Source organism: Mustela nivalis, assembly GCF_964662115.1.
Source record: "Mustela nivalis genome assembly, chromosome: 8".
NCBI classification, from domain to species: Eukaryota; Metazoa; Chordata; class Mammalia; order Carnivora; family Mustelidae; genus Mustela; species Mustela nivalis.
Genome location: NC_139027.1, coordinates 117,436,827 through 117,463,318, shown reverse-complemented (window position 1 = coordinate 117,463,318; position 26,492 = coordinate 117,436,827). Strand labels below are relative to the sequence as shown.

The window sequence follows — 26,492 nt, the reverse complement described above, 5'->3', positions numbered from 1 at the left end:
AGACTTTAGAGTTTAAATCTTTGGGGGGCTAAATGACTCTTCTCCTACCCAGGGCCTGTTCTTGTTTCTTAGGCCCCATCCCTTCATAAATTGCTTTCTGGTTCCTGACATCACTCAGGTGGGTCCCAGTGTGGCTGCAAGGCCAAAAATGAGGGATTGAAAACCCCGTAGGGCCACAAGGATGACTTTCACAAGGGCAGGCATATTGCAAAAAGCCTGCGTCATTCCGAGAAGGGACCTAGTTCCGCCTGTGTGCGTCCTCAGTCCATCTGTACCTAAGACAGTGGAAGCCTTGAAGCAGAATAAACAGACCTGAAGGCTGATCTCATTTCTGCTGCCAACTTACTGAGTTGACCCTAAGGGCTTTCCCCTTGCGGGGCCTTCTTGTTGTCTATGAAATGTGAGGGGACCCTTCGTACTCTAAAACATTCTGGTGTCTGCTTCTGTGTGTGGCCACCTCTAGGAATGGGGGCAAAGGAAGGAATGAAATTTCGAGGCTCTGTGTGGTACTTACCTACAGAGTAATTCTGTGCCCCTCGGGGCCCGGCCAAGAAGAGCCAAGGAGCATGGGCTCTGTCTGAGTATGGTATTGAACTCTGGCAAGAGCAGGGAGCCCAGCCTCTGAGAGCCAGTGTCCTTTGTCCAGGCCCGCCTGACCTCTGGTGTTCTCCGGATCCTTTTCAGCCCGAGACCTGACAGACGTGGTCAGTGATGAACCCCTGTGCTGGAGTGGAAAGAACACCATGGAGCACCAGGCTCATAGGCAAGAGATCAAGGCATTAGTCACTTTCCCTCCACAACTAGCATTTCATCCATGGGTGGGTCCTTTTACTTCTCAGCTCCTTGGGTTCTTTCCCTGATATTAGGGCATACTGTTTATCTATGGGCAGAGGGTAGGCTACCAGAGACTTCCTGAGATGTCTGCTAATATGCTGTAGCTGGGGAATGCCTGTCCGAGTGTGGGTCAGGGATAAACTGAGCTGGGGCCTGTGGGGAGGCTAGTGTGAGCATTTCTGGCAGACCCCATCTCAAGCACCGAGTTATTAAAAGACCACCTCGGCAGCTTTAGAACGTTTCTACTCTGGAGAGAGATGCAGAGGTTTGGCAGAGCTACAGATGCAGCCATCAGTCATAGTCTTCCTCGGGCCTGCACATGGGTGGAACGTTTTTGTTTTGGAACTGGATTTTTCCTGTTGTGGAAAGGACGTGGGGTACTTTGGGCACACAGGCATCCTTTATCATGAAAGGAAGCATCTAAAGAAACATCACACTAGAAACCATCAGACAAGCAGGGAAAGTAGATCACTTTAGAACCATGATTTGAGGAAAAGAAGATTGGAACAATGAAAATTTGCCACTTAGGTTTTCTAGTAGCAAAGGTCAAAAGGATGGTCTTATACATAATTCTCTTTTCTGAAAACAGAAACTTCAGTGACTGTCATCTGCAGAATCAGCCATCCATTTTTTGCATGGATCTCCTTGTATCAAGGACACTGAGGAACACAGACAATGTCTTAGTTGTGCCGGGGGTAGTGAACGGGGCCTTCAGGAACTTTCAGGTCATGCTGTCTGTGCTCGTGGTCTGGGCCACTTCACTCCTCCCAACTGCCAGCAATCGCCAGGCAGCCAACAGGAGTGGTTGCGGGTATGTCTTGTGGAATTTGAAAGGTGGGAGCCTTAACAATAAAATCAGCACTTAATAACCTGTTCCTTTTTTTATATATAACAGCTTTATTGAGATACACTTCACATACCCATAAAGTTTACCTTTTTAAAGTGTGCGATTCAGTGGTTTTTAGTGTATTCACAATGTTGTGCATTTATCACCACATCAATTCCCAAACATTTCACCACCTCAAAAAGAAACCCCCTGGTACCTATTAAGGGTCATCCCCACAGCTCCAGTTTCCAGCCCCAGGCAGCCAATAGTCTGTTTTCTCTCTAAGGATTTGCCTGTTCTGGACAGTTCTCAGTAGAATCACACAATGTGTGGTGTTTTGTGCCTGGCTTCTTCCACTTCGCATTTTCAAGATTCATACCCATGCTGTAGCAGGTTGTCCGCACTGCATTCCTTTTGATGGCTAAATAATATTCCATTGTGTGAATATATACCACATTTTCTTTAGCCACTTAGCAGTTAAGGGACAATTGTTGGTTTGTTTCCACTTTTCATCTTTGTGAACAATGCTGCTGTGGACATTTGTGTACAGATCTTTGTGTAGACCTACATTTTCATTTCTCTTGGGTACATACCTAGGAGTGGAATTGCTCGATTGTGTGGCAATTCAGTTTAACTTTTTGAAGAACTATTAGACTTTTCCAAACTGGCTGCACCATTTTACATGCCCACCATCAGGGTAGGAAGGTTCTAGTTTTTCAACATCCTCTCCAGTACTTGTTGTTCTTCTTGCATAGAACCATCCTAGTAGGTGCGAAGTGGTATCTCATTGTGGTTTTGTCTTCTGTTTGTTTTCTAAAAAAAGAATTTGACCTAGGCCGAGCAAGATGGGGACCAGAACCAGTCAACCCTAGGGAGCAGGGCATGGCTTTGGTAGTAGCCACCTTGGGGTACTGTGGCTGGAATGCCACAGAGGGGTTGGGTTTGATTTGGGAAGGTTCTGGTCAGGATGAGCTATAGGGAAATTCTCATGACCTTTCCAGGTCTAGTGTAGTTCACGGCACTACTTTTGCATGGTTTGAACTTTCTGTGTTTACCCAGTGGCTTACAAGGAAAAGAAATGTTTGATTCCAGATCTTTATGTTAACGGTGACATGCCATAGATCACTTGTCCTACCTCTGGCAGCCCCCACATCCCCATCTGCTGTTCCTTTGCCTTGTTTCCTTCCCACTTCTAGAGCTGGACATGTTTCCTTTTGCTTCTGTCTACTCTGTGTCCTGGGTCCAGCTGTACCAGGGGCCAGGGTAGAGAGGAGTACCATGGCTGAACAGGAACTTAACAGTCTCCTGTGGTGCTTGCTCCAAGTACACAGTACATCCTGCCCCAACCAACACATGGATCCAGATCTCTTCAGTCAGGCTTTTAAATCTGTTTTTTGTTTTGTTTTGTTTTGTTTTGTTTTGTTTTGTTTTATGAGTTCCTCAGATGTGTATGATCAGACAAGTTTAAGAATTCCCAAGAAGGAAAGGGAAGACCCTCTATATCCTTGCTGCTCAAACTGGCTGCACCCAGCAGCTTCACCTGGGAACTTGGTAGAAATGCAGAATCCCAGGGTCCACCCCAGACATAATAAATGAGAATCAAGTTCACTAGGTGATTCACATGCACATGCAAAGTTTGAGACGCACTGGTGTAATACCTGCATTGCTTCCTTTCACCTGGCTGTCAGGTGCAAAGAATTCAGCCAGTCTTCTTGGTTCATGACACACGATGACTCATGCACGCAAGAACTCCCTCATTTTGTTTTTCAAGTTTTGCTCCCTGAACCCACTCCATTACCTTGCCTCTACGGGTCACTCATATGTGTTTCATGTATGCATCTAAATATGCATGTACCCTTTTAAAATAGCATACACTATATCTTCAGAACATAACAACCATAATGAGGTAGTGTCCTCACTCTCTAGACGAGAAAAAGAGGGTTTGAAAAGGTCTAATAGGCTCACCATGCTCAAAGCCAAGCAGGAGTCTGAGAAATCAGACAAGCGTGGGTATGACTCACAGACTTCCCTTCGCTGGTACGTGGCTTTATGCAAAGTCAGCTGTATTTCTATCTTCAGGATTGTTGGAGGGTCCTACCAAACTTTGTGTCTTATAAACAGATACCTGGAGCTCAGTGGGGACCAGTTGTTATTACTGAGGCCATATGGATGGATCAGGCTGAGGGCTTAGGATAAGGCTGCCCTCCAGTGCAAGAAACAAGCATTTATCTGGTGCCCACGGGGAACTTGGTTTTTCCTAGCCTCATGTAGGACTCTAGACCTGCAGGGTCAAAACTGTTAACAGCAGTGGCTGATGTGCTCGGCTTCCCCACTAGGGATGGTGGAACCAAGATGGGAACCTGGGTCAGCCTGGTTCTAAAGCCAGTGCTCTTTTTGAAGAACTGCTATACTCAGAGCCCCCCACCCTCTCCAGGGGAGGAGCATGGATCCCTGTGCAAAACTCACTCCTGAAGCTGGAAAATTGTCAGGGACTTGTGTGAAAAGGGAACAATGCAACATAAGCCCCGGGATGGGCTAAGACTCCCAGGTCTGCGATGTGTATCTCATGCTCCTGACCACTTCCACCTACAGTCACAGCACCCAGAGCACCCAGACTGGAAGCATCTGAAGTTACCCAGCACAACCCCCATTTCAGAAGAAGAAACCGGCCTATGAAGCCCCTCTGTGAGGGTGAGCTCCTGAGAGCCGTCACCAGGCCCCAGAGATAGGCTTGGGGTTTGTGCAGGGCTCTGTCACCTGTCCCCAAGAGATGATCACCTCTGCCTTTTAAGTTTAGTAGGATAGGAGCTGCTCTTCCCATTGAACGGATGAAAAAGCATGTCCAGAGCAGTTGAGTGCCCTTCCCACAGCCTCAGACCTACAGAAACTGTAGCTCCACTAAACTGCCCAAAACAGTAATTTTTATCCTTGAGGGAAAAAGAATAAGTCTCTTACCTTCAACCTCCCTCTCCCCTCAGCTAGACTGAGTGTTTGAGGAAGGGGCCTATCCAGCTTCAGCACCCTGGTCAGCACCATCCTGCACAGCTGCCTTTGGGCCAGGGTAAGCCAGACTGGCAGCGGCTCTCCAACCTGGGATGGCAGACTCCTGGGGCAGGCAGGCAGACATCCCTAGGAGAAAGGGACCTGGAGCTAGGTGTTCTCCCTTCTAGACAGTCCTGCCCTCCCCTCCTTCAGACTAAAATCATAGGATCGCAGTTTCATCCTGTAGCCTTCTTGGTTCCCAGGACATAAATTCAAGTAAGAAGCCTATGAAGAAGAGAGGGACAGGTATAGGGCCTGAGCCATGGTGATCCTGGACAAGTTCTGCCCCTCTATGTCTTTCCCCATAGGTAAAATGGAATTAAAGGTCAACCTGACTGTCTCTAAGATCCTGCCCGTCTGTGAGAATCCACGATTCCAAGTGGGCCACGGGCCTGGCCCAATTTAGTACTCCTGCGCATGCCAGTACTCCAGTACTCCCTCATCCTCTCCCCCACAGAGCTCCCAACACATTGAAATTACAGGCCTCAAGGTGGCAGCCCACAGCCCAGATCCACCTACCAACATGCCCTTGCCTGCATGTTATTAAATGTAGTAAGAGGCACGATAGCATATTATTAAATTTGAGTCTTGACTCAAGGGTACCACCCTGTGCGACCCTGGGCAAGTCACTTAACCTCAGCTTCTTCATCTGCACAATGGAAGGAATGACAGCACCTACTCTGCAAGATGGTTGTGAAGTTTAAATGAGCTGTTAGAGGCAAATGCTTAGAAGAGGGCCTGGCAGAAAGAGAACTGACGTCGTGTAATGCATAGCCAGTTCAATGAAATGAAACACAAAGTTTTCTTTCATCCAGCTGACCTCTGCCAGTGCCCCCTTTCTCATCTCCACATCTACAGCTCAGGCAATAACAAACTGATCTCTTTTGACTCACAGACTCCGTCTCGTCCTGTTAAAACTGGAGTTGCAAGAGGTCTCCCCTGACCTTTTAGACCTTAGCTTTTCCTCTGTGGTAGGGTGAGGAGAAGGAAAACAAAAGCAAAGTATCTCTTCCCTGGCATGATGTGGGGGTGGGGGGGAGATGCTCTTGCTCTAGTTCATACAGGGTGATTTGGGTGGGTTTTTTGATGCTGGGTCCCTAGTAAACAGCAGGCATAATTTTGAGGGGGGGCTGATGAGAGCTTTGTCCTGGACCCTCAGAGAGGATGGGGGCTTCTGTCCAGTCCACCAGAGGCTCACAGCCCATCTGCTTCTTGAATTCATGTGCCAGGTGCACAGGCACCGTGCCCCCCACAGCTCCAGCCTCCCCTCCCCTCCTTACACCAACAATTGGGTCCCTTCCAGTCACAGGGTCCTCCATTTGCCTACCTTTCTGGACCTCAGAACACCAGGAGGGAAGGCAGGCTTGCCCTTCCTTCCCAACACCACTCTCCCTTAAAGCCAGCACTGGCCATTTCCATGGACTCTCACGTCCGAAGTTCTCCACGGCAAAGACAGACCTCATCTCCTTGTTCACGAACACCTCCTGAGTTGCAGAAGATATATCTCCAACCCTCTCCAGAGTACTCTCTACGTTTTTCATCTGTTCAGTACTTTATCTCCAAACCTAGCAAAGAATTGATGCTCAAGTCTTTGTTAAAAGAATGAACGAAGAAGGATCCTCGATGGCCAGCACTCGGGTGGGCTGCAGGCCTTGTACTTCCAGCCTCCAGACAAGAGACAGAGGTCAGTCCTCTGAGGGTGTACCTATCTCTCAGAGTGACTTAGTAAGCCCTGGACGGGGGGCAGGGGGTGAATATTTGAGCCCAGCAGGCAGCATCTCATCAGACACTCCTGTGTCCTCAGTTTTGCCTTACAATTCTCAGGCTATGGGATAATCCCTATGAGGTTCCTTTTACCCACAATGTCCAGATGCCCAAGTTGCTCTTGACTGATCCAGAGCTCTGGGAAAACCAAGCCCATCCACCACAGGGCACCAGCCAGCCAGAACTGAAGGGAGCACCCCTTTAATCCTGCCCCCACTGTCCAGGGCCACCTGCAACATTCGTGAATGTCACCTGCTGAGCCCTGCAGGCAAGGGCATGTGGGCTCTGCTTTCCTCTGTGATGGAAGAGGGTGGGGACTCTTAGGAGGGGAGTCAGGGGGATAAAAGGGAGTCAGCAGATAGTGACAACTCACCTATGAGCCACATATGTGTCACCTATGGGGACACAAAGAAAGGAGCCAAAGAGGAGGAGGTTAGGGAGACTGGAGAAGTAGAGTTGGGAGAGGGAGGGACGTGGCCTTTGCTGAATGCCCTTGATGCTAAGTCAGTATTGGCCCAGGTGCCCCACCCCCTGGGAAGAGGTCTGCTGGCAGCACCTTCTTCCCCTGCCCTCCCTACTCCCCTGGGGCCAGCTTCCCTGTCAGAAGATGCTTCCACTCACTAACTTCCCCCTAGGCCCAGGTGAGCCAGCACCTCAACCTGGGCAGTCTGAAGGCACAGAAGGAATGGGTTCCCAAGACGGAGCCTGGAGATTCAGGTCATGTCCTCTGGCTGCAGCTGGAGACCACAGTCCCACCGACTGGCCTCCCCAGTGCCAGTGTCACCCCACAGTACATCTGCCATCATAAGTGTCTTCCTGCCACACGCATCTGCAGGCAGTCATGATGGTCAGCAGTGAGCTCTCACCATGTACCAGGCCCCATGCCCTGCCCTGCACCTGTGCAAACACAGTCCTCATAACACCCCTGTGAGCAGAGGGCTATGGTCACCCCATGATGACATGCCTGCCCTTCAGCATGCCTCACTGCATTCCAGCACAGAACCTATAGACCTCCCTCCCCAGTAAACCCCAGGCTTTGTGTGCCGCCGAGCCTCTGCTCATGCTGTTTCTCTGCCCAGTACACCCTTCCTGTTCCCCACTATCAGACACTCTCTTCATATCAGACACTGCCTCCCTATTTAAGATTCCTATCATTCATTATCCCTTCCAGGAAAGCCTTTTCTGACCCCAACTTAATCAGATACTTCCTCTGGGTGTGCACGCATGCACACACACAGCCTGCTGTGCACTGTCCGGTTTCCCCAGGCAGTCTGTGATTAACTTAGGGGCAGGGGCAGGGGCAGTGCATGCACAAGTATGTGTCCTGCACACGTGTGGGTGTGTGCATGTACCTAGGGAGGCATTTTGAAGAGCATCCCAGAGAAGGTAAAGCTTATTCTCAAGGAAGGGAGCAATAACGGTGGGATCTCAGACAGCAGATGTTTTCAGCCTGAAGACTCAGGATGCCTGGTGTCAGTGAGCAGAGGTGAAGACGGATTACTGTTTCAAAGTGCCTTGCCCAGGGAAGAATGCTGGTTAGATGCGAATGAATGAATGTGAATAGCTAATTGTATTGACTTTACTCATTTACTGCTCCCCATGCCTTCTAGGAAAGGTGCTGTTATTAGCAGCCCATTATAGGATGAGAAAACAAAGGCTTGGAGACATTAGACATCCACCAAGCATCCAGGTGATCAGAATCCAGAGCCAGTTTCCATATCCGGAGTTGGGCCATCTCAGTGGACCTGCTCCATGAGGGGCCATGCCCCCAAACCTCTGAAATTTGAGTAGGGACAAAGCTCAGAAGTGCAAGGCATCCTGGGAGAAAGATGGCAATAATCCCGCCACCTGCAGCACAATTCAGATATCCTAGGCCTACTTCTCATTGGCTCCTGGATGACCTAACCCAGGAAGAGGAATGATCTGGGGAAGAGGGTATTCGGGCCAAAGAGAATATACAGAGGGCCACTGGGACATTGGCTCATCTTAAAGAATAGGGGTTGGAAGCAGGGGGAGCCTCTTGATTAAATCCTCTCCAACTCTACTATGTTCCATCCCTAAAGATACTCAATACCTGACCAGTAATCTAACATAACTGCACTAACAAGGAGCTCCTGGCCACTCCAACCAGGGCAAGGTCTCAGCAAGCTTTTCCCTCCCTTAGCCAATATCTACCTCCCTGGGGACATCAAGGGGAGTCTACTCTCTCCCAGGGAAACCAACAGGCCCAACTTCATCAGTGCCACCAACACCCTATTTCCCTCGAAGACAGAGCTCCAGCTCGTACGGCTTCATAATGCCTCCCTTCCCCCTCCCTCCTCCTGCCCCTACAAAGCTCTCCAGACATGGGGTCACATGCTCTTAACTTTGCAATGCCTTCTGCTTGTGTTTCCCTATCTCCTCAGTCCCCAGACAAGGCAGAGTGGAAAGGTTTCCAATTTCATTCTGGAGGACCAAAGAGGAGGTTATTGGCCCAGAGGTCCCCAGGGAAGGGGTGACTTGCAGGACCCGGCTCCTCTGGTTCCCAGCCAGGACCATACAGTCCCCTCCCCAAATGCCTGGTGGAAACATTCTGTGGACATCTCTTCCCCTGTGCCCCACAGGGAAGCAGGAAGGATAGAGACACCAGCATTACCCGGACAGGGGAAACTTAACTGTTGCTATGAGGTTAGCAGCCTGGGAACCACAAGGCCTGTGGCTTCTGGAGAAAGAATACGTTCTCAATAATCCAGAGGTTGCTTTGGCTTGGAGCTGTTTCAGAAGAGTATGTGTCCTGGCTTCTGAGCTAGGTGAAATAAGAGAAAGTTGGGGGTACCTGTGGGTGCACACACACACAGGTGCATGCACAAGTATGTGTCCTGCACACGTGTGGGTGTGTGCATGTACCTAGGGAGGCATTTTGAAGAGCATCCCAGAGAAGGTAAAGCTTATTCTCAAGGAAGGGAGCAATAACGGTGGGATCTCAGACAGCAGATGTTTTCAGCCTGAAGACTCAGGATGCCTGGTGTCAGTGAGCAGAGGTGAAGACGGATTACTGTTTCAAAGGCCCAGGCCTGGGCATTCAAGTTTCTTGAGTAAGAGATAATCAGGCTGGTGAATCTCACAGGCTCCTAGGTAGCCAGTAAATGTCCCCCAAGACTAGTTGGAACCCATCTCCAATAAGGCTGGGGAAGAACAGTCTTGTTCCATCAGAGGAGAAAGCCCTTTACCTCTCCCACATAAAGCAGTACCAAGGGCCTGAGAGAGGAAGGCAAATGGGTTTCGAAGCTCCAACTTCAGGCCCCAGGGACAAACTGTCCCTCCTTCCAGCCACAGGATATTCTGCCCTAAAGGGAGTTCCAGGGAGTGAGGTAGGGCCTGTGGGTCTCTGGGGCCCTGCCCAGGGCCTGGCTGCCACACAGCAGGTGGAGGAAACATGGGTTTCATTCATTCATTCATTCATTCATTCATTCATTCAACACTGAGCATCCACCAGGTGTCTGGCACTGTTCTAGCCCTGGGCCCTCATTCTGCTTGCAATCCAGTGGGGGAGCTGGTGGGTTAGAGAAACAAGAAGCATAAAACACAGCTGGCGGAGTGGTGATTAGTGCTCTAAAGAAAAATAAAGCAGGGAATGAAAAGAGAGAATGAGGTTGAGTTGGGAGGGAGGGTGCTATTTTAATTAGGCAGTCAGCAGAGGACTCATTGAAAAAGGTAATATTTGAATAAAGCCCCTGAGGAGGTGAGCAAGTGGGCCTTGCACCTATCAAGGGGAAATGCCTCCCTGGTAGCATGTGTAAAGGCCCTGAGGTGGGAGTGTGCCTGGCAGGGCTGAGGAACAGCAAGGAAACAAGTGTGGCTGGGCTGAGCAAGAAGGCAAGGGGTGAGAAATAAGGTCAGAGAGCCACAGGGACCGGATCGTGTAGGGTTTCATGGGCCGCCGTGGGATATGGACCCACATCTAGGGGGACCTGAATATATGCAATTTAAGGGACCATCCTTTTAAAAGATCAAAATTACAAATAAAATTTGGACTCAGGGTGCCTGGGGCAAGTGAGAGGCCTGAACAGTACATCCACCTCTGGTCAGCGGGAGAATTTTGGCCTTTGCCCAGAGTTTGCCCTGCAAACATGCCACAGGAGGGTTTTGAGTAGAGGAGGGACCTGACCCAATTAAATCTGTCTGGCTGCAGAGCAAAGATGAACTGGGCCCAGAGCATGGACAGGAGCGAAATTAGAATAGTGATGTGCAGCGTGGAGCCGGTAATTGTGGCTGATGGGTGGTCAGGGGGCAGATTCCTAATGTAGAACCAAGCAGATGTGCTCCTGGGTAGGAAGGAGATGTAGGAGAAAAGGCAGATTTTAGGCCTAATACAGTTATCCCAAACTGAAGAGGGAAAGGAGTGACCTTAGTGACTGGACCTAATAAATCTCCCACTTCATAAAGTGGGATAAAGAACACAACACTCCGAGAGGTGGAGTAGCTTGCCCAAGGTCACACAGCCAGGAAATGGCAGAGCCTGGATTAAAGCCAGGTTTACCAACTCAAGCAGATATCTAGCACAGGAAACAAGTTTGGGGGGGGGGGGGACCCCAGTAGCATGTCAGGTAGGAGAGGCAGTTCCTGCAAGCAAAGCACGTTCCAGTGACCAGAGGGTCCCCTGAGACGTCACACCTACCCCCCAGAAAACCTAAAAAAGTTCTCGGCACCCTGTGCTGTGCTCTTCCCTGATTCTTTCCTAAACCTACTTCTGCCCCACTGACTGGGAGAGCTCAGCTGCAGTCTTGAGGAAATGTTTTTGGCATCTCTCAAGTTTTCTTAATTTACTGACAAGGTAATGACTGCCTCGATCCATTATACACATTTTCTAAAGGAGGTTCTGCATTAGGATGCAAAGCAGGCTTCTCTGACTTGGAGAGAACCTGAGATTCCCGGGATTCCATCTTCCAACACACTTAGCCTCTAAATACAATTCACTGCCTTTAAACTGGTAGGCACTAATGGTCCCAGATGCATCCACTCAACAGGTTTGAGTGAAACAAGCCCTCCCCCCCCTCCCCCGCGCCCCCTGCTGCCGCCATGGTAATCCACATGGCTTGGACCGACCAGTATTTGTATTATCATCACTGTAGGGACTGGAAAGGCCTCAGCCCATCATTTGGAATGTTCAGCTCAAACTGTAGTTTACCTAGAACGGCTCCTGCCGCTTTGTTGCTTGTACTCCTCCCCTGTAGTGCGGGTGGGGGAAGCAACACAACAGGGAAGCCCTGACTTGGGCATCTTCTACCCACTTGAGGCTTTGTTCTTTTCAAACCACAGCCCTTCAGCGCCAGGAAGGGAACCCGGCAGGCCACACTGAAGAGCCCTTGTCCCCTCCAGGCCTCCCCCAACCCTCTGCTCCTGGCAAAACCCGCCAGCAGGAGCAGATATCTGATCTGTCCTAGAAGCTGTGATGTTACATTGCCCAGATGTTCAGCTCACCAGAGTGAAGGCTCAGGTTACAGCTAATCGGGGCTACTCTAGCCCACAGACCCCATTCCCACCCCGACTCTCCCACTCCCAAGAGACAGTCAGGATCCAGGACTCACACGGCCAATAGAGACGGAGTATGACCTGTGTGGGGTCAGGGGACTCACAGAAATGACCGCTTCAGAGTCTTCGCACCAGGGGGGCCTAGAAGGCATGTACTCTCGAAGCCCCCTAGGGTCGTTCACATGGGGCAATGCCTCCTCCAGTCCTCAAGCACCTTGAGCTCCGCCCCCCATGGCCCACTTCTTTCCTGGTCAGTAGTTTAAAGAGTCTGGACAGAGCCTGCAAACATGCCACAGGAAAAACGGGACACACAGTGGTCATTGGGAGCTTCTAAGCCACCAGAACATGCCTGATTTCTCCTACATACACTGGGACTCACTTTACTGCTAAAGGGGAGTATCGGGAGGTTACAAATTTGGCATTAAAAAAAATTTTTTTTTTTCTGCTACCAGAATAAGGTGAGGCATGGAGACATAATATTGAGAAGGCGAGGCATGGAGACATAATATTAAGAAGGGGGAGATCCTGGAAGCCCACATCATGTCCACGGAAATACAACAAAGCCCTCCTATCGGGGGGGTTGGTGAAAACTATGCACTTGACCTTGCTAGACGTGTGCTAAGATCTGGTCACTGTAGGTAATTCAATCCCAAGATCCAAATCAGGCTGTAGCCAATTTTGGACTTGAACCCTGCCTAACCAGGGGACTTAAGAGGCTCCCCGGCAGGATCATGTGAGCTGCTGCATGTGTGACAGTGGTGGTCACTGGAGCCAGACCAGAAAATGGCACAAAGAATGGTGAGTGGCTGCTGAACACCCTCTTTCCTGTAGAGGCGGCCAGAGGCAGAGATCTACTGGGCTCCCATTCCTTGGGCAGAACTGGAGGGGCCCTGGGGATCATTAAGCCCAGCCCTCTCACTTCACAGGTGGGGGATTGAGACCTGGAGAGAGGACGGTCACCTCAGTACTGATTTCTCCTCTCGTCGGTAAGCCACCTCCCAAGAGACAGGGCTAAAAGGGGGTCCCTCCAAGGTCACCCAACAACCCACACATGGCTGATGAGGACCACAGAGATTCCGAAATTCCCCAAGGCATGGGGAACAGGAGGGGCAGCCTTTCAGATGGCTCTCAATCCTTGGAAACGCCAAGAAACCTCATCCTCCATGGGCAGTGGTTTCCAAACTTTTGTATTTTTAGCAGCAGAAGCCATCCTCCAAATAATGCAAAACCTCAAGCTGCCAACAGATGGGGGGGCGCTCTCCCACCTGCCACCTGGATCTGGCCCCAGGACTCCCCCTCCAGCACCCAAGGCCCCTCCTGCAGGGCCCTCTGTGGAGCTAAGTCTGCAACCCCAGGCTCTCAGGGGGCCTTGCAGCCCTGAAGCCAAAGCAGCCAGATAGGGTGGGCTCTTACTTAAGAGCCCTGGAGGGTGTGGCTGGTTTCTGAGACCTGGACAACCTCATTCTCCACCAGCGCCTGGCCCCCTTCCCCATTGAGCTGTCTCATGCGCAGGTTAATGGAGCCATAGGTCTTCCGGGAGCCCCTGCCAGGGACGAAGGTGGGCCGGCGGTACAGCTCCCCCTTGCACAGGGAGACCATCAGCAGCACTGACAAAAGCATGCCGCCCACAGTGAGCAGCCCCAGGCCCGCGATGATGCACTTGTCTAGGTGGGAGCCCAAGCGGGCATAGTACATCTCTAGTCGTTCCATCTCCCGCGCCGTCACTGTGTCAGGGTTGACGCGGGCCTCACGGGGGATGGCGTACGCTGTCACCACCAGGAGGATCCCACTCACCAGAAAAACCAGAGCAGAAACAAAGCCGTAATCCACTGGGCGGCTCACAGGCTCCAGACCCGGCCCCTCTTCAGAACGCAGGGATAGATCGTCCCGCTGGGATCGCTGGGATCGGGGCCGTGAGGAGCCCCCCGCTGGGGGACTGGGGGATCTACCCAGTCTGGTGTCCCTTGGGTTCTGGAAATGGGTCTCGTGCTCCTCTGAGGAAAAGCAGATGTTCTCCACACCCTCCCTGGACGCAGCCGCTGGGCCCAGAGGAGCTGGTCTCCTTGGGATCTGGGGGCCATTACTCAGTGTCTTCAGTTCCAGACCGGGGGGAGATGCCATTGGGAAGGTGGGCCCCCACTCATCCCTTGGCCCTTGGCAGCTAGAAGAGAAGAGAGAAAGGCAAATTTAACAAACCTCTACCAGGAGCCTGCTGGCGCCGGGCCTCAGGCTCGGCTGGGAGCGATGTGAGGATGGCCGGGCACAGTTCCCACCTGCGAAAGCTTGCCAGACAGACGTGGAGATGGGGACTCAGACAATGACAGAGTCATCCAATCCAGGCCAGGACCCTGCTTCATCACTGGCTGGCACATGGCTTTCGACAATCTACTTACCCTCTCTGGCCTCAGTTTCCCGGACTATTAAGTGATAGTAACACTACTCCTTCCTACTTAATGGGACCAGCGTAGCAATTGACATCATCCATTCAAAGGACTCAGAACAGTAGGTGCTCAGTAAGCTATCATTCACACAGTGAGTCTCAGGTTCAAAGCCCAGCTTCACCATTCCAACTTGGGCAAGTGATGTGACCCCTCCAGACTCAATGTTCTCATCTGTTAAATGGGAATAAGTGAAATGCCTCCCTCCTAGGGTTGATGTGGGGAGTTCATAAAATAATGTAAGGCCCCAGCCAGTTCAATTAATGAAACAAGTGTGACTACGGGTGAGGAGAGGGGCAGAGATGAGGACGATGGTATGCGGACAAAGAGAAGAAAGCCAAGGAAGTTTCTAGAAGTTGATCGCATTTGAACTGGACCTCAGAGGATGAGTGGAAATCCCCCAGCTCGGGGGCGTGGTGAAGGCATTCTAAAGAGGGGTGCCTCAGAGGGCAGCTGGCACCAGCCCTCAAAGGACTCTGGAGGCCAGACCAAGGAGCCAGGGAGTTGAGGTGTGGGCAGAGAGTGCTGATATCTGCCTAGTTTTCAGGAAGCTCTCTCTGGCTCCTTCCTACGTGGAAGACAGGACAGGAGAAGGGCGGAGATCAGGAGTCCTGGAAGGAATCTGCTGTGGTCAGGGGCGGCATGGGTGGTGGCCAAGAAGGTGAAGAGGAAGGAGCCCATTTGAGAGCCATAACTGAGGTCAAAGCCCAATGCCTTTATGGATGTAGAAGCTGGCAGGGGCCTGGATGGGGATCAAAGAAGGGAGCTGAGGGGGAGGGTAGGAGGGGGCAGTGTCCGCTCAAAGAGGAGACACCCCACCCAAGGATCCGAACACACACCCACACACACAGACAGCACATGTCCATTCCTGTCAGAGAATGCCAGCTTCAGCCAACGGACCATATTTGGCTGGCAGAAGTTTTGCTTTTTTGTTGTTTCTGGTCTGTTCACTTGTTTTTGAAGTGGTTGCCAATATATAAAAAGCAAAAGATTTTACATTTTAAACTTTGGATTCCTGGCTTCTCTCGTAAAATGGAAGACTCTGGCCCACGTAGGCTCTCATTCCCTCACAGCCGCCCTCCACTGGAGTGGACGGCCAGTGCTGCCCCAGCTCCCAGCTCCCACCTCAGGCCCCTTCCCCACCTTAGCCTTCCCTGCACACACCGACATCCTGGGGGCAGGACACGCCCAGGGCCCCAGGCACACAGACCCAAGTCCCAGTGCCCTACATACAAAGACCCCCAGGTACAGAGCAGCTCACATGCCATGGTATGTCTATACACACATACACACAAGTCAAGACATTTCTCTGCATTTCCAAACCTGACTACTATCCTGTGCCCTGTGGTTCTGTGTGTGTGCGTGCATGCGTGTGTGTGTGAGTGAGAGAGAGAATATGAGCAAATGAAGTGCAAATGAACGGAACGAATGAATGAATGAAACTCATGGAACCTCAGTGCAAGAAGGCACGTTTTTCAATCCTTCTGATCTTGCTTCCAACGTGGACTTTGCAGCAGACACCTCCTCTTAGCACACACCGGGCCTTTCATGTGAGTACAAAGCCTGTTTCCACTTACAACCCATTCCTAGCACCACGGCCCTCTTGCCTGAGTTCCAATTTAATAAACGTTTACTGAGCGCCCGCCTGACAGTAGGCACTTCAGCTCAGAGTCTCTCCTGTAACCTTTACCAGCCCCACGAGCAGGAATTACTACCTCCACTTTACAAACCGGAGCAAGCTCCCCTGGCATGCCCCCGGGGGTCAGAAGATGAACATGGTTTCCCTAAGAACTGTTCTTACAAACCTGCAGACCTGCATTCTCTGCACCCGTGGCATCATTCCTCCCTCACTGGCTCTTCCAGCCCCCACCCGTAGACTCTACTTGGTCCCACTGTTTAAGGCCACAGAGAGCAGCTTGAGGGCAGGGATGTGTCTGAATCCTGTCCAGGTCCCAGCCCCCTGGCTTGGAACACAGCCAGCCCTCAGGAATGGCTTGGCAAGTGGCCCCAGGGAAGACAATCCCTCCCCCTCCCCAGGGAAGCAGGGTATCTACTCAGAGCCAGGCTCTGCCCAGGCTGTCCCCACTTTCCAGTAAACGGAGAGGAGAGGTATGGTGTGGTGTGGTGTGGTGTGCTGGCTGGCCTTTTTTTTTTTTCCCCAGTCTTAGCACCAAAATCATTTTCCTGAGTGCCACCACAAACAGGGAGGGGCTGTGACCATTCCTGTCCACTAGGTGTCCAGATGTGCCCCCCTCCACCCAGATATTCAGCACCCATGCTAATACCTCCATATCCCAAGGAAACTAAGGGCACCCACATTCTGGGAGCAGGGCTTTCAGCTAGCAGGAATCCGAAACTTTTTCTCAGGATGCCAGAGGTAGGAAAAGGGCAGAGAAAAAAAAAAAAAAAAAAAGGCTCCCTGTCACCCGGAGTTGTGATGTCTCCCACAGAGATTCAGAGATCCCAACCAGTCCCCACCAGTCATACATGGGAATGCCCAATTACCACCCCCCCATACACACACAAGCAGAAACTGACAAAGATGCTGGTGTCCACTGCTCACCGCACACCCCTCCTTCCGCCAACAGTACCAGTACCACTCCAATCACTCCAATTTCATCTGCAGCCCAACAGAACCGAAAGACACACCCCGGATCCACATTCACACCCCCCAAAGACCTTTTCTACAGGCAACACCCAGAGACTTGGGAAGCCACGCAGTGCAACCCACAGATCCGCAGACCACACTGGGACTCACACCCAGGGAAGGGGTAGAGCTTGTTACGCACACACAGTTAACTACCCCCCCCCAGAGGGCACCCACCGAGCCCCTCCGGGAGCCCAGCACCCCACCCCCTCACCGCACACGCACTAACACGCGGGGAGACAGACGCACAGCGGCCGTGGGTGAAGCTTCACAAAACCCAATCGATACACACACGCACGAGTTGTACACAAAGCCTCGGGGCGCTCACATACGCACACGCAGGTCCACGCTGTTATACCCAAAGTTCCACGCTGAAAACCCCCGCACCCCGGCTGCCAGCCGCACCACGCGCCCGCCTGCCCGCAGCTCACACCCCCTGCTCCTGCCCTTGACCACAAACGCGGCGGGGTTGTGCCAGGCCGGACTGGGCCGGGCGGCGCCAGTAGCAGAGCGGCCAGGCGGCCCGGGGAGGCCCGGCTCCTCGGGGACCGGCGTGCGCCCGGGTCCCCTCGCTGCGTGTCCTTCGGCCGGGCCGCGAGGTCAGGCTAGCTCTCCCCTGCCGGCCATCCACGCCTGGGGCCCTCGGCCTCCTGCTGGCCCCCGCCGTTCCCGGTCCGCGTGCGTACCTGTGCCGGGCCTCCCTCCCCGTCTCCGCGCGCGGGAGACGCGGGCACCAGCGGCCCGCGGGCCAGGGCAGGGGCGAGTCCTCCCCGGGCGCCCGCCCGCCTCCCAGCACTGGCGCCCGCCCGCCGGTGTCTCCGCTGCGTCGCAGCCCGGGCGCGCGCGGGCCCGGCCGCCACTGCCTCATCCTCCCCGGCTCCCGCCCCCTCCCCGACCCGGTCCGACCCGGCCCGGAGCCGCCACCAAGGCGCACGTACCTGCTCGCGCCGCGCGGGGCTTTACGGCGGCGGCCGCTGGGGGCTCCGGGGAAGGAGGGGCAGGGGCGGGGGCCCGGGAGCTCCGAGCGCCGCCGATCGAGCTCCGCCCGCGGCGGGCGAGGGCGCCGGGAGAGTTAGCGCGGGGAGGGACCGGGAGGCGGGTAGCAGGCTGGGTGTCGGGCCCGCGGGGGATCGGGCTCCAGCCCCTCCCTGTCCCCCGAGGGCTTATCTATTTCGCCCGCGCCCAGGCTCTGGGAATTGAAGCTCTGAGCCCGCGGGGCCGGGTGCAGGGGCGGGGCGCGGGGGTGGGTGCTGAGGGAGACCCCTCCCCCGCCGTCTGCCTCCCCACCCCCCCAGCAACCTGGTTAAGCCGCCCCCGCCGTGCAAAGTCGCGACGCTCCCTCCGCCCCGACCCGCTCCTACGCGCACAGCCCCCAGGTGAGACCTGGGTCCTCTCCCAGGTCCTGAGGTCGGGACAGTCTTCCCAGGCGCGTGCGGCTCCGTGGCTCAACGGCGCCACCTGAAGGCTGAAAGGAAGCTTCTGACGAACCCCCCCTCCCTTTCCTTGCTCTTTGTGGGACAGTGAGGTGCACAGTCCAAGGTGGGCGCTCTCTTGGGGAACTGCCCATGGCTACACACACCGTAGCCCTCCAGGGCCTAGCTGCAGTGCCTTCTCCCCTGGGAAGCCGACTTCAGGGGAGTCGGCTGCGCCGGTCCTTTGACTGCACTATCGCTCTGATCTCTGAAAGTTATTTTCTCTGCGGGTCAGCCTCCCTCATCCGACTGGCCACTCCTGGAGCACAGGGCCCCTGTCTGGTCCCCTAGAACCTGTATGCGTGGATGAAAGGTGGGTAGGCGCTAGCTATTTCTTTCCTCTACAGGGCCTAGATTAAGGCGGCATGAAGAGAGGGGCCCAGAGCATGAAAGTGAAGGTGACACTCCGCCTCTGAAGGCCCAGGACAAGCCCCGAGGGAAGTTCGGTCCGGAGATCATGGAGTTTCCACGAACACTTGGAGGCCAGCTCACCTGCATGTCCTCAGCGAGGTCATCTCACCTCTGTGAGCCTCGGGGCTCACCTCTGTCAGTGGGATCATGAAAATGCAGGCTTGGGGGGCTTTCAGAAGATCAGACGGGTTCGGACACCTGGAAGGAAAGGCAGAAGAGGATGTCCTGTCCTGACTCCTTAGCAACCTCATGGGAGAGCCTGACACGTCCTGCTCCGAAGGCCTGTGCGGTCCCTGCCAAGCAGGATGCCAGAGGCCTTCCTGGAGACTGAGGGCCTGCGCCTTTGAGGCCGGGGTGGTGGAGACCTGAGAGGGACCTCAGGAATGGGGAGGCTTCAGTCTCTCCCGGCCTTCGGAGGTCTGGCCTCCTGTTCCGGACTCTGCGGGGAAGCTAGGTGTGGGGCCGGACTCCCGCGTGTCTCCCAGCACTGCCACAACCCTGGGTGGTCTCATCTGTGAAATGGACGGAGTAAGGACTCTGCTGATTGGTTGAGACCTCAGCGTAAAGCGCTCCCAGGCCCCTCCCACAGTCATGCGCAGTCCTGCCTCAGAGCTTTTGTCTTTGCTGTTGCCTGTTCCCAGAACATTCTACGGCCTGATAGCCCCAGAGCTTGCTCCCCGACTCCCTTCAAGTCCTTGGTCGGATGCCCCCGTCTCAGAGACGACCTCTCAGACCATCCTTTTAAAACCAGCACTGCCCCAGCATCCCTTACTCCTTAAGTCTGAATTTTTCTCCATAGCATTGATCAACGCCTGCCAAGAGCTTATTTGTTTGTTTTTTGTCACCTCCGCTAAAAAGTAAGTACCGGAGGCAGAAGCTTTGCCTGTTTCCCGCTCTCCTGTATCCTGCAGACTCGAAAAGAGGCCAACTCATAGAAGGTCCCTGATAAATACTTATTAAATGAGGAATGAAGCAAGTGAGCCCATATTTACTTAGAGTGCCTGTTATATACTGGTTAACTAAGGAAACTTCAGCCGTACCCTCAAGAAGCTCATATTCTACTGGGAGAAAAGGGCAAGAAAATGTAACACCTCTTCCGTCGTAAATGTCATAAAGCAAAAGCAGGCAGTGCTGTGCCAAGCCTGGGGCAGGGTGCCGACCTAGTCCCAGAGATGGGGATGGATCCCCTGCAGAAGCAAGGATTGGGCTGAGGTCCAAAGGATGAAGAGGACCAGCTAGATAAAGAGGGCAGGGAAAAGAGGCCTGCCTAGCAGAGGGTCTGGCATGCGCAAAGGCCCTGAGAGAGAAGTAGGATGGTGTGAGGCTTGGCAGAGGTGGTTGCCAAGGAGAAACATGGAAGGAGATGAGGCTGGACTGTCGTCGGCAAGCCAGGTGGTTGCAGAACTCCTAGGCCACGGAGTTTGTTCTTACCCACAGAGCAGTGGGAACCACTGATGCCGGTGAGTAAAGGGTTAACAAAACCTCTTCTGCTTTTGCAGGAGAATTTGACCTTTGGTTAACTATCTAGCTCTGTTTCCTTGGAAACAGATAAACATATGTCCACTATGTTACTAGGCAACATTGCTATGATAAAAATGACCCCTGAGGAAGAGGCTGGAATGAGCCATGTGGTAATTGATTCGAACTGGAGACGTCAGGGGTGCTTGGATGGTTCAGATGGTTAAGTGGGTAAGTGTCTGACTTCAGCTCAGGTCTAGATCTCAGGGTCCAGGGATCTAGCCCTCCGCTGGGCTCCCTGCTCAGCAAGGAGTCTGCTTGTCCCTCTCCCTCCCCTTCGGCTCCTCCCCCTTGCTTGCACTCTCTCTTTCTCTCTCAGAAATAAATAAATAAATAAATAAATAAACAACAACAACAACAACTGGAGCTATCAGTATGAACTCATCTTTAGCTTAATTTAGCTGCAGAAGATTACATACAGAAATATTCATGGCTTATGTGTGTGCACACAGGTTAGTTAGTATACACATGTACATTTCCTTCCTCTGTCAGCTCAGAGAGCCTAGACAATGATACTACATTGCAGAGAGCACACGTGGTGCCCAAACTTGGTTTCTAATACCATCCACCAACACAAGGAACCAGGAAGAAACGGGCTGATTGTGGGACTGGAGCAGGACATATAGGAGATGAGTGTGGACCAAGTTAGAGTGTAGGAAGTGAGGCGGTCCTTCAGTACACACACAACACACACACATACACACACAATGATGGGGGTGTTTCAGAGGGCATTGGGAGGGCATTGAGAGCATTCCAAAGCTGGACAATTTTGATCAAATAAATAATAATGGATTGTAGCCTAAAGTATGACAAATGAAAAAGAAGGGGGAGAAAAGATAAATCTTCCACACAGAATTCCAAATATGTAGGTACTCCATTCCCAAGGAGGGGGAACATAACTCCCCAGTTCTTAAGGGTGGGCTGAGCATAGTGCCCTTCAGGGAGGACACTGTGAGGAGGCGGTAACTTTATAAGAGAGATACGTGACAAACCTGCCTACCTCAGCCACGTGATCAAGGTCAACATCAACAGTCAGTTTATGTTGATAGTATGTACCCTTGATGTGCTATCCTGAGAATGGCACTTTACCTCTGAGGTCTTCCTCCCAAAACACACAACCTCCAGCCTAATTATGAGATAAACATGAGACAGATCCCAATTGAGGGACATTATGCAAAATGCCTGACCAGTTCTCAGGATGGTCAAGGTCATCAAAAAGAGGGCAAGTCTGAAAAACTGTCACAGCCAAGAGGAGCCTGAAGGGACGTGACAACTAAATGTAGCGTGGTATCCCCAGTGGGATCCTGGACAGAAAAAGGACATTAGGTAAATACTAAGGAACTCTGAGTAAGTGTGGACTTTAGCTAATAATAATGCATCCATTTTGGTTCATTAATTGTAACAAATGTCCTGTACCAACCTAAGATGTTAATAATAGGGGAAACTGGGTCTAGGGGAACCCTGTACTACCTTCCCAATTTTTTCTTTAAATCTAAAATTGTTCTATATAATTTTTTTTAAAACAAGGATCAAGAGATTGGTAACTACATTTTGACTGGAACGAACAGTAAATACCTGGTGGAAAATCCTACTTTGGGCTTCCTGATCAGACATGGTGACTCATGTAACTAGGCAGGTCCACCAGCACCCGCTGATGGGATCTCATTTCCTTGTACCCGTGCTTTACTGTGCTGGCAGGCAGGAAGGAACCCCAATGAGAGAAACTCCTGTTGCTAGCATTCATTGAGTGCTCTGCTAGCAAGCTAAGGTTCCTGTCCTATAACCTTCAGAGTAGGTCAACACCAAGTGTGGCTTATGGTCATCTTTTGAGTGTATATGGTTGAACCCGAGGAGACCCCCTCATGCACACTGCAGTAGGTGATACACAGGGGGATGATATGATCAGATTTCCATTTTGCAAACATTCTCTCTTTGGCTGCTCCCAGGTGCAAAGGGGAAAAGAGCAAAAACAGAGACCCTTGGGGAGGTTATTGTGGTTATGTTGGCGTGCCACAAGTCTTCAATCAGTTTCCTGCTTGTGTATCTATCTGGTGATGTCTGAGTGTGTGTGTGTGTGTGTGTGTGTGTGTGTGAGAGAGAGAGAGAGAGAGAGAGAGAGCGTGAGCGCACACTTTTCTAGAATATTAGAGCATCACTTAATCTAGAGTTTTTCAAAGAGTAATGATGCATAACGTGATTTTAGGTGTTACATAGGTACCGAGAGGCCTGGGTCACTGGGGACGGTAACAGTCTCCCACCCTCTAGAGTATGTCTATATCTGTACCTATACATGTACCCCTATATGTATATATCTATTCATTTTAATGGCTAGGTATGTATTTTAATGTGTTTTAGAAAAATATATAACTAGCCCGTGAAACCAGAGATATTATGGATACTATTGCTAAGAGTGAGAGAGAAAAAAATACGAATGTCTATAAAATTGGGGCAACATAATCTGCTGGTTTCCTCTAATATTTACACTCCCTTTCTCCTACTGGGGTGGAACCCTTGATCAGTACCTGGCACAGTGCCCTTTAAATAAGGATCCCATTTCCCAGCCTCCCTTGCAGTTAGATGTGACGAAGTGTAATGGTAAGCCCTTAGACTGTCAGAGGAGGTGGTGTGCAGGCAAAATATATTGAGTGTTCTTAAAGGAAGGGGACATGATTTCCTTCTTCTTTTGTTGTTCCAGCTGCCAGGATGCAGACCTGATGGCTGGAACTTGTGTAGCCATCTTGGTCTATGAGATGGAAGCATGTAAGGATGGAAGAGCAACAAAATTGAAGGAATCTGGATCCCAGATGACCAATGCGACTACCAGCTTAGGATAATTTCCCATACTTTTATTTGTGAGAGAAATAAACTCCTATGTTCTATAAACTACTATTACTTGGGATTTTCTGTTATTCAGAGGATCTATTCCAATCTAACACGGTCAGTTTAAAGACAAATATAAGTAAATCAAAGTAGAAGTGGGTAGGCAAAAACTGAGAAAGTAGTACAAGAGTGGCTGAAGTTTGAAAAATACAGATCCAGTCAGCCCCCCTGTGTTCCAAGTGAGAAAAATCAGGAAACAGTGTGTCCAGGAGGGTGATAAGAAAGAATAACCCAGGTAAGATTGAGGTTTTGCTGCATGAAGGAGAAGAAAAGAAGAGTGTTTCTGGGAGAGGTAATAACCCTTAAACAGAGGTGAAGTGATAGTAGCGAATTACTTGTGTGTTTATTTGACAAACATTTATATAAACCTCCCCATATGCCAGACACTCTTCTTTTTTTAAAAAAGATTCTATTTATGTATATTTATCTATTTATTTATGAGAGAGCAAGAGCAAGTGAGTGCACATGCAGGGGGAGCAGCAGGCAGAGGGAGAAGCAGGCTCCCCGCCAAGCAAGAAGCCCAATGCAGGACCCGATCCCAGGACCCTGGGATCATAACCTGAGCCGAAGGAAGATGCTCAACCAACTAAACCACCCAGGCATCCCACCAAACACTATCCTAAGTGCTTTACAAATATTAGCCCACTTAATCACCTTAACAACCTTATCATACAGGTGCTATTCTCCTCATTTTAAGCTGAGGCAACTGGGCACAGAGAAGTTAATTACTTGCTCACAATCAATATACCACAGACCTCAGACTCAAATCCAAACCTCAGGAATGCCTGGGTGGCTCAGTTGGTTAAGTGTCCAACTCTTGGTTTTGGCTCAGGTCATGATCTCAGGGTCATGATCTTAAGGTCTTGAGATTAAGTTCTGTGTCAGGCTCAAGGCTCAGCACAGAATCTGCTTGAGATTCTCTTCTCTCTCCCTGCCTACCCTTCTTGCCCCTCCACTCCCACTCTGGAACGAGCGTGCACTCTCCTCTCACACATACATACATACATACATACATACATTCATTCATTCATTCATTCTTTATTTCTTTAAAAAAAAAATCCAAACCTCAACTTGGTGCCCATAACCACTATGCTAGGTCCCATCATAATTTTCAAAGCACATGTAAAACTTCCAAGTTGTTGACATTATTCCCTTTTTTTTTTTTTTTTTTGCATTTGGAAAATTTGAGTGCCAAAGAGAAAAGAGATTGATCTCTGGCCATACTGAAGGTCAGTAGAAGTGTAAGCAGAACCAAGCGCTCTGACTTCCAGGTTGATTCAGGGATGTCAGACCTAAAGTTCCAGTGCTGATTGGCCACATGCCTAGTTGTCCCCTACCCCATTCACTTTCATCTGTCTCTGGGCATCCTGCTGAGTGCTGGTGGTATCTATCTATCTATCTATCTATGGTCCCATCCTGCCCAGCTCATCTGGTTTTCCTGGTGCTCTGATGCTCTTATGGAGTGCCTCTGATATCCCAATAACGGGGCATGGTTCGGGGATTAGAGGAAATGAATTGGTGGCCATGCATTCCTGGAGGGAGTGTCCACACCCCCGCCCCCATGCACACACATCTTCAACCAGCTCAGCCTCCATTTCCTTCCTCTCCACACAGTCTGTCAGAAGCTCCCAGCTTTGGAGAATGAAAAACCTGGATGCTGTGATTTCTCCCTAACCTGGAGAGAGAAAGAAGGGGAATCAAGACTTACGTCCCCAGGCTTTGCAAAAGCAAGCACTTCTCCCTGGCAACTCCATGAGGACAGGGTCCTTGTCTCCTCTTATCCCCGTCCCTTCTTCCCAGGCCAGCCCAGGGTCAGTGCTCTGGAGGCATGGGGTTCCCTGGATTTAAAGCACTCCCTGGGAGATGGTGGGTGCAGGAAGAAAGGAGGAGGCTTGCTGGAGCATCTCCTGTGTGCTCCCTGTCCCCGTGTTGTACTTCACAGGGCTTGTCTCCCCTGCATCAATGACAGCTTCGTCACTTGGAGCTCATCCACTAGGGGAGGAAACAGGAGCTCGGATCAGGCAGGCATCTCACCTCAGAGTCACACCCAAGGTCAGCTGGGTCCAGGATATTCTTCCCACTGCCCCTTTCTGCTTCACTAGAGTCTCCACCGCCTCACTGGGGGCAGGGGCTATGCTCATCATGTCCTAGGATGTAGGACTGTGTACTGGATACTGGCCGTGGGACAGTGTGCGTAGGACACCTGCATACCATGGGGCTAGTGTGCTGTATAAAGGACACTCACACACAGCACAGATGGGCTCAGAAAGAGGTGCCCGGGACTCCTGTGTATGGTGCACATGAGGAGAAGGACGTGTTGTAGGTTCGGTTCCCCCCCGAGAAGTAGACATGAGACAAGAATGTGAGGGCAAGTGGCTTTTCTGGAAGGTGGACCCGGAAAGCACAGTAGAGAAGTGGGAAAATGAGACTGAGAAGGGAAGGCCTCCCATACACTGCCAGTACATCAGTGGGCATGTGACTGCTACGGGCACCTGGGCCCCATCCTGAAGGATTCCTGAGAGCCGAGGGAAGGGAGGTATTCACCCATAGACCCCTGTTTGTCATTGGTGAGGGATGCTCCTGTGCCCCCAGCCTGTCCTTTGCATGGGTTGAGCATGTTTCCTAAGTAGAGAGTCAGATGTGCTTTGCAGGAGGAGGCCTGGATGTATATGGCGAAGGTAGGTGTTGAGGGGCTATGGATAGGGGAGGGACATTGGCTCAGGACCTACAGGTACAGACATAGATACAGGGCAGGGGAGCAGACAAGTGATTGGATTACTGGCCTTGTAGGTCTGGGCTGAAGTGGGGGCTGCTGGAAGGGATAAGTAGCCATAGGAAGAGAGGTGGTGTTGGGCTCCCCACGCTGGCTGGACTCCATCCTTAGCCCCCACCCCCCACCCCTGTTGGTGTGTTAGCATGTGCTTTCTTGGTGGGAGACTGGGAGGGCTCAAGGCTCTCAGAATGCAGAGACATCTCTCTGCCCACCTTCCATCTTGTTCATATTTTGAGAAGTGGGGGTGAGGGCAAAAGGTGCCCAGGGTACAAGGAGGGATATCACCAAAGGCTGAGTAGGACCCTAGACTAGGAGTCAGACATGGAGGCAAAATGAGATAACATCTCTGACCCCACTTGCCCCATCCATGTGCCTC

General features: G+C 51.6%; 2 protein-coding genes across 8 annotated transcripts in view; one reads left to right on the top strand and one right to left on the bottom strand.

Annotated features, from left to right (window-relative positions):
- PSMF1 (proteasome inhibitor subunit 1) overlaps positions 1 to 1,703 on the top strand; it is a 49,429-nt gene extending 47,726 nt beyond the window's left edge. For 2 of the 4 annotated variants that reach the window (XM_082745889.1, XM_082745890.1), the window contains exon 8: positions 685 to 1,703. In XM_082745889.1, the coding sequence (XP_082602015.1) occupies positions 685 to 712 (28 nt within the window). In that variant the 3' untranslated portion in view covers positions 713 to 1,703. The remainder of the gene's footprint in view (positions 1 to 684) is intronic. The other 2 variants (XR_014315699.1, XR_014315700.1) reach the window with 2 other exon arrangements.
- A 10,627-nt stretch (positions 1,704 to 12,330) lies between these two features.
- On the bottom strand, positions 12,331 to 19,143 carry TMEM74B (transmembrane protein 74B). 4 transcript variants are annotated; one of them, XM_082745880.1, is made up of 2 exons: positions 19,027 to 19,143; positions 12,331 to 14,138 (listed from the first exon to the last, which is right to left on the bottom strand). In XM_082745880.1, exons 1-2 carry the CDS (start codon positions 19,092 to 19,094, stop codon positions 13,391 to 13,393), a joined length of 816 nt encoding a protein of 271 aa, XP_082602006.1. In that variant the 5' UTR covers positions 19,095 to 19,143; the 3' UTR covers positions 12,331 to 13,390. The 4 variants fall into 4 exon arrangements, with proteins under 4 accessions (XP_082602006.1, XP_082602009.1, XP_082602008.1 ...); XM_082745883.1 differs by lacking the exon at positions 19,027 to 19,143 and adding an exon at positions 18,446 to 18,516; XM_082745882.1 differs by lacking the exon at positions 19,027 to 19,143 and adding an exon at positions 18,001 to 18,410.
- Between the last annotated feature and the right edge of the window lie 7,349 nt (positions 19,144 to 26,492).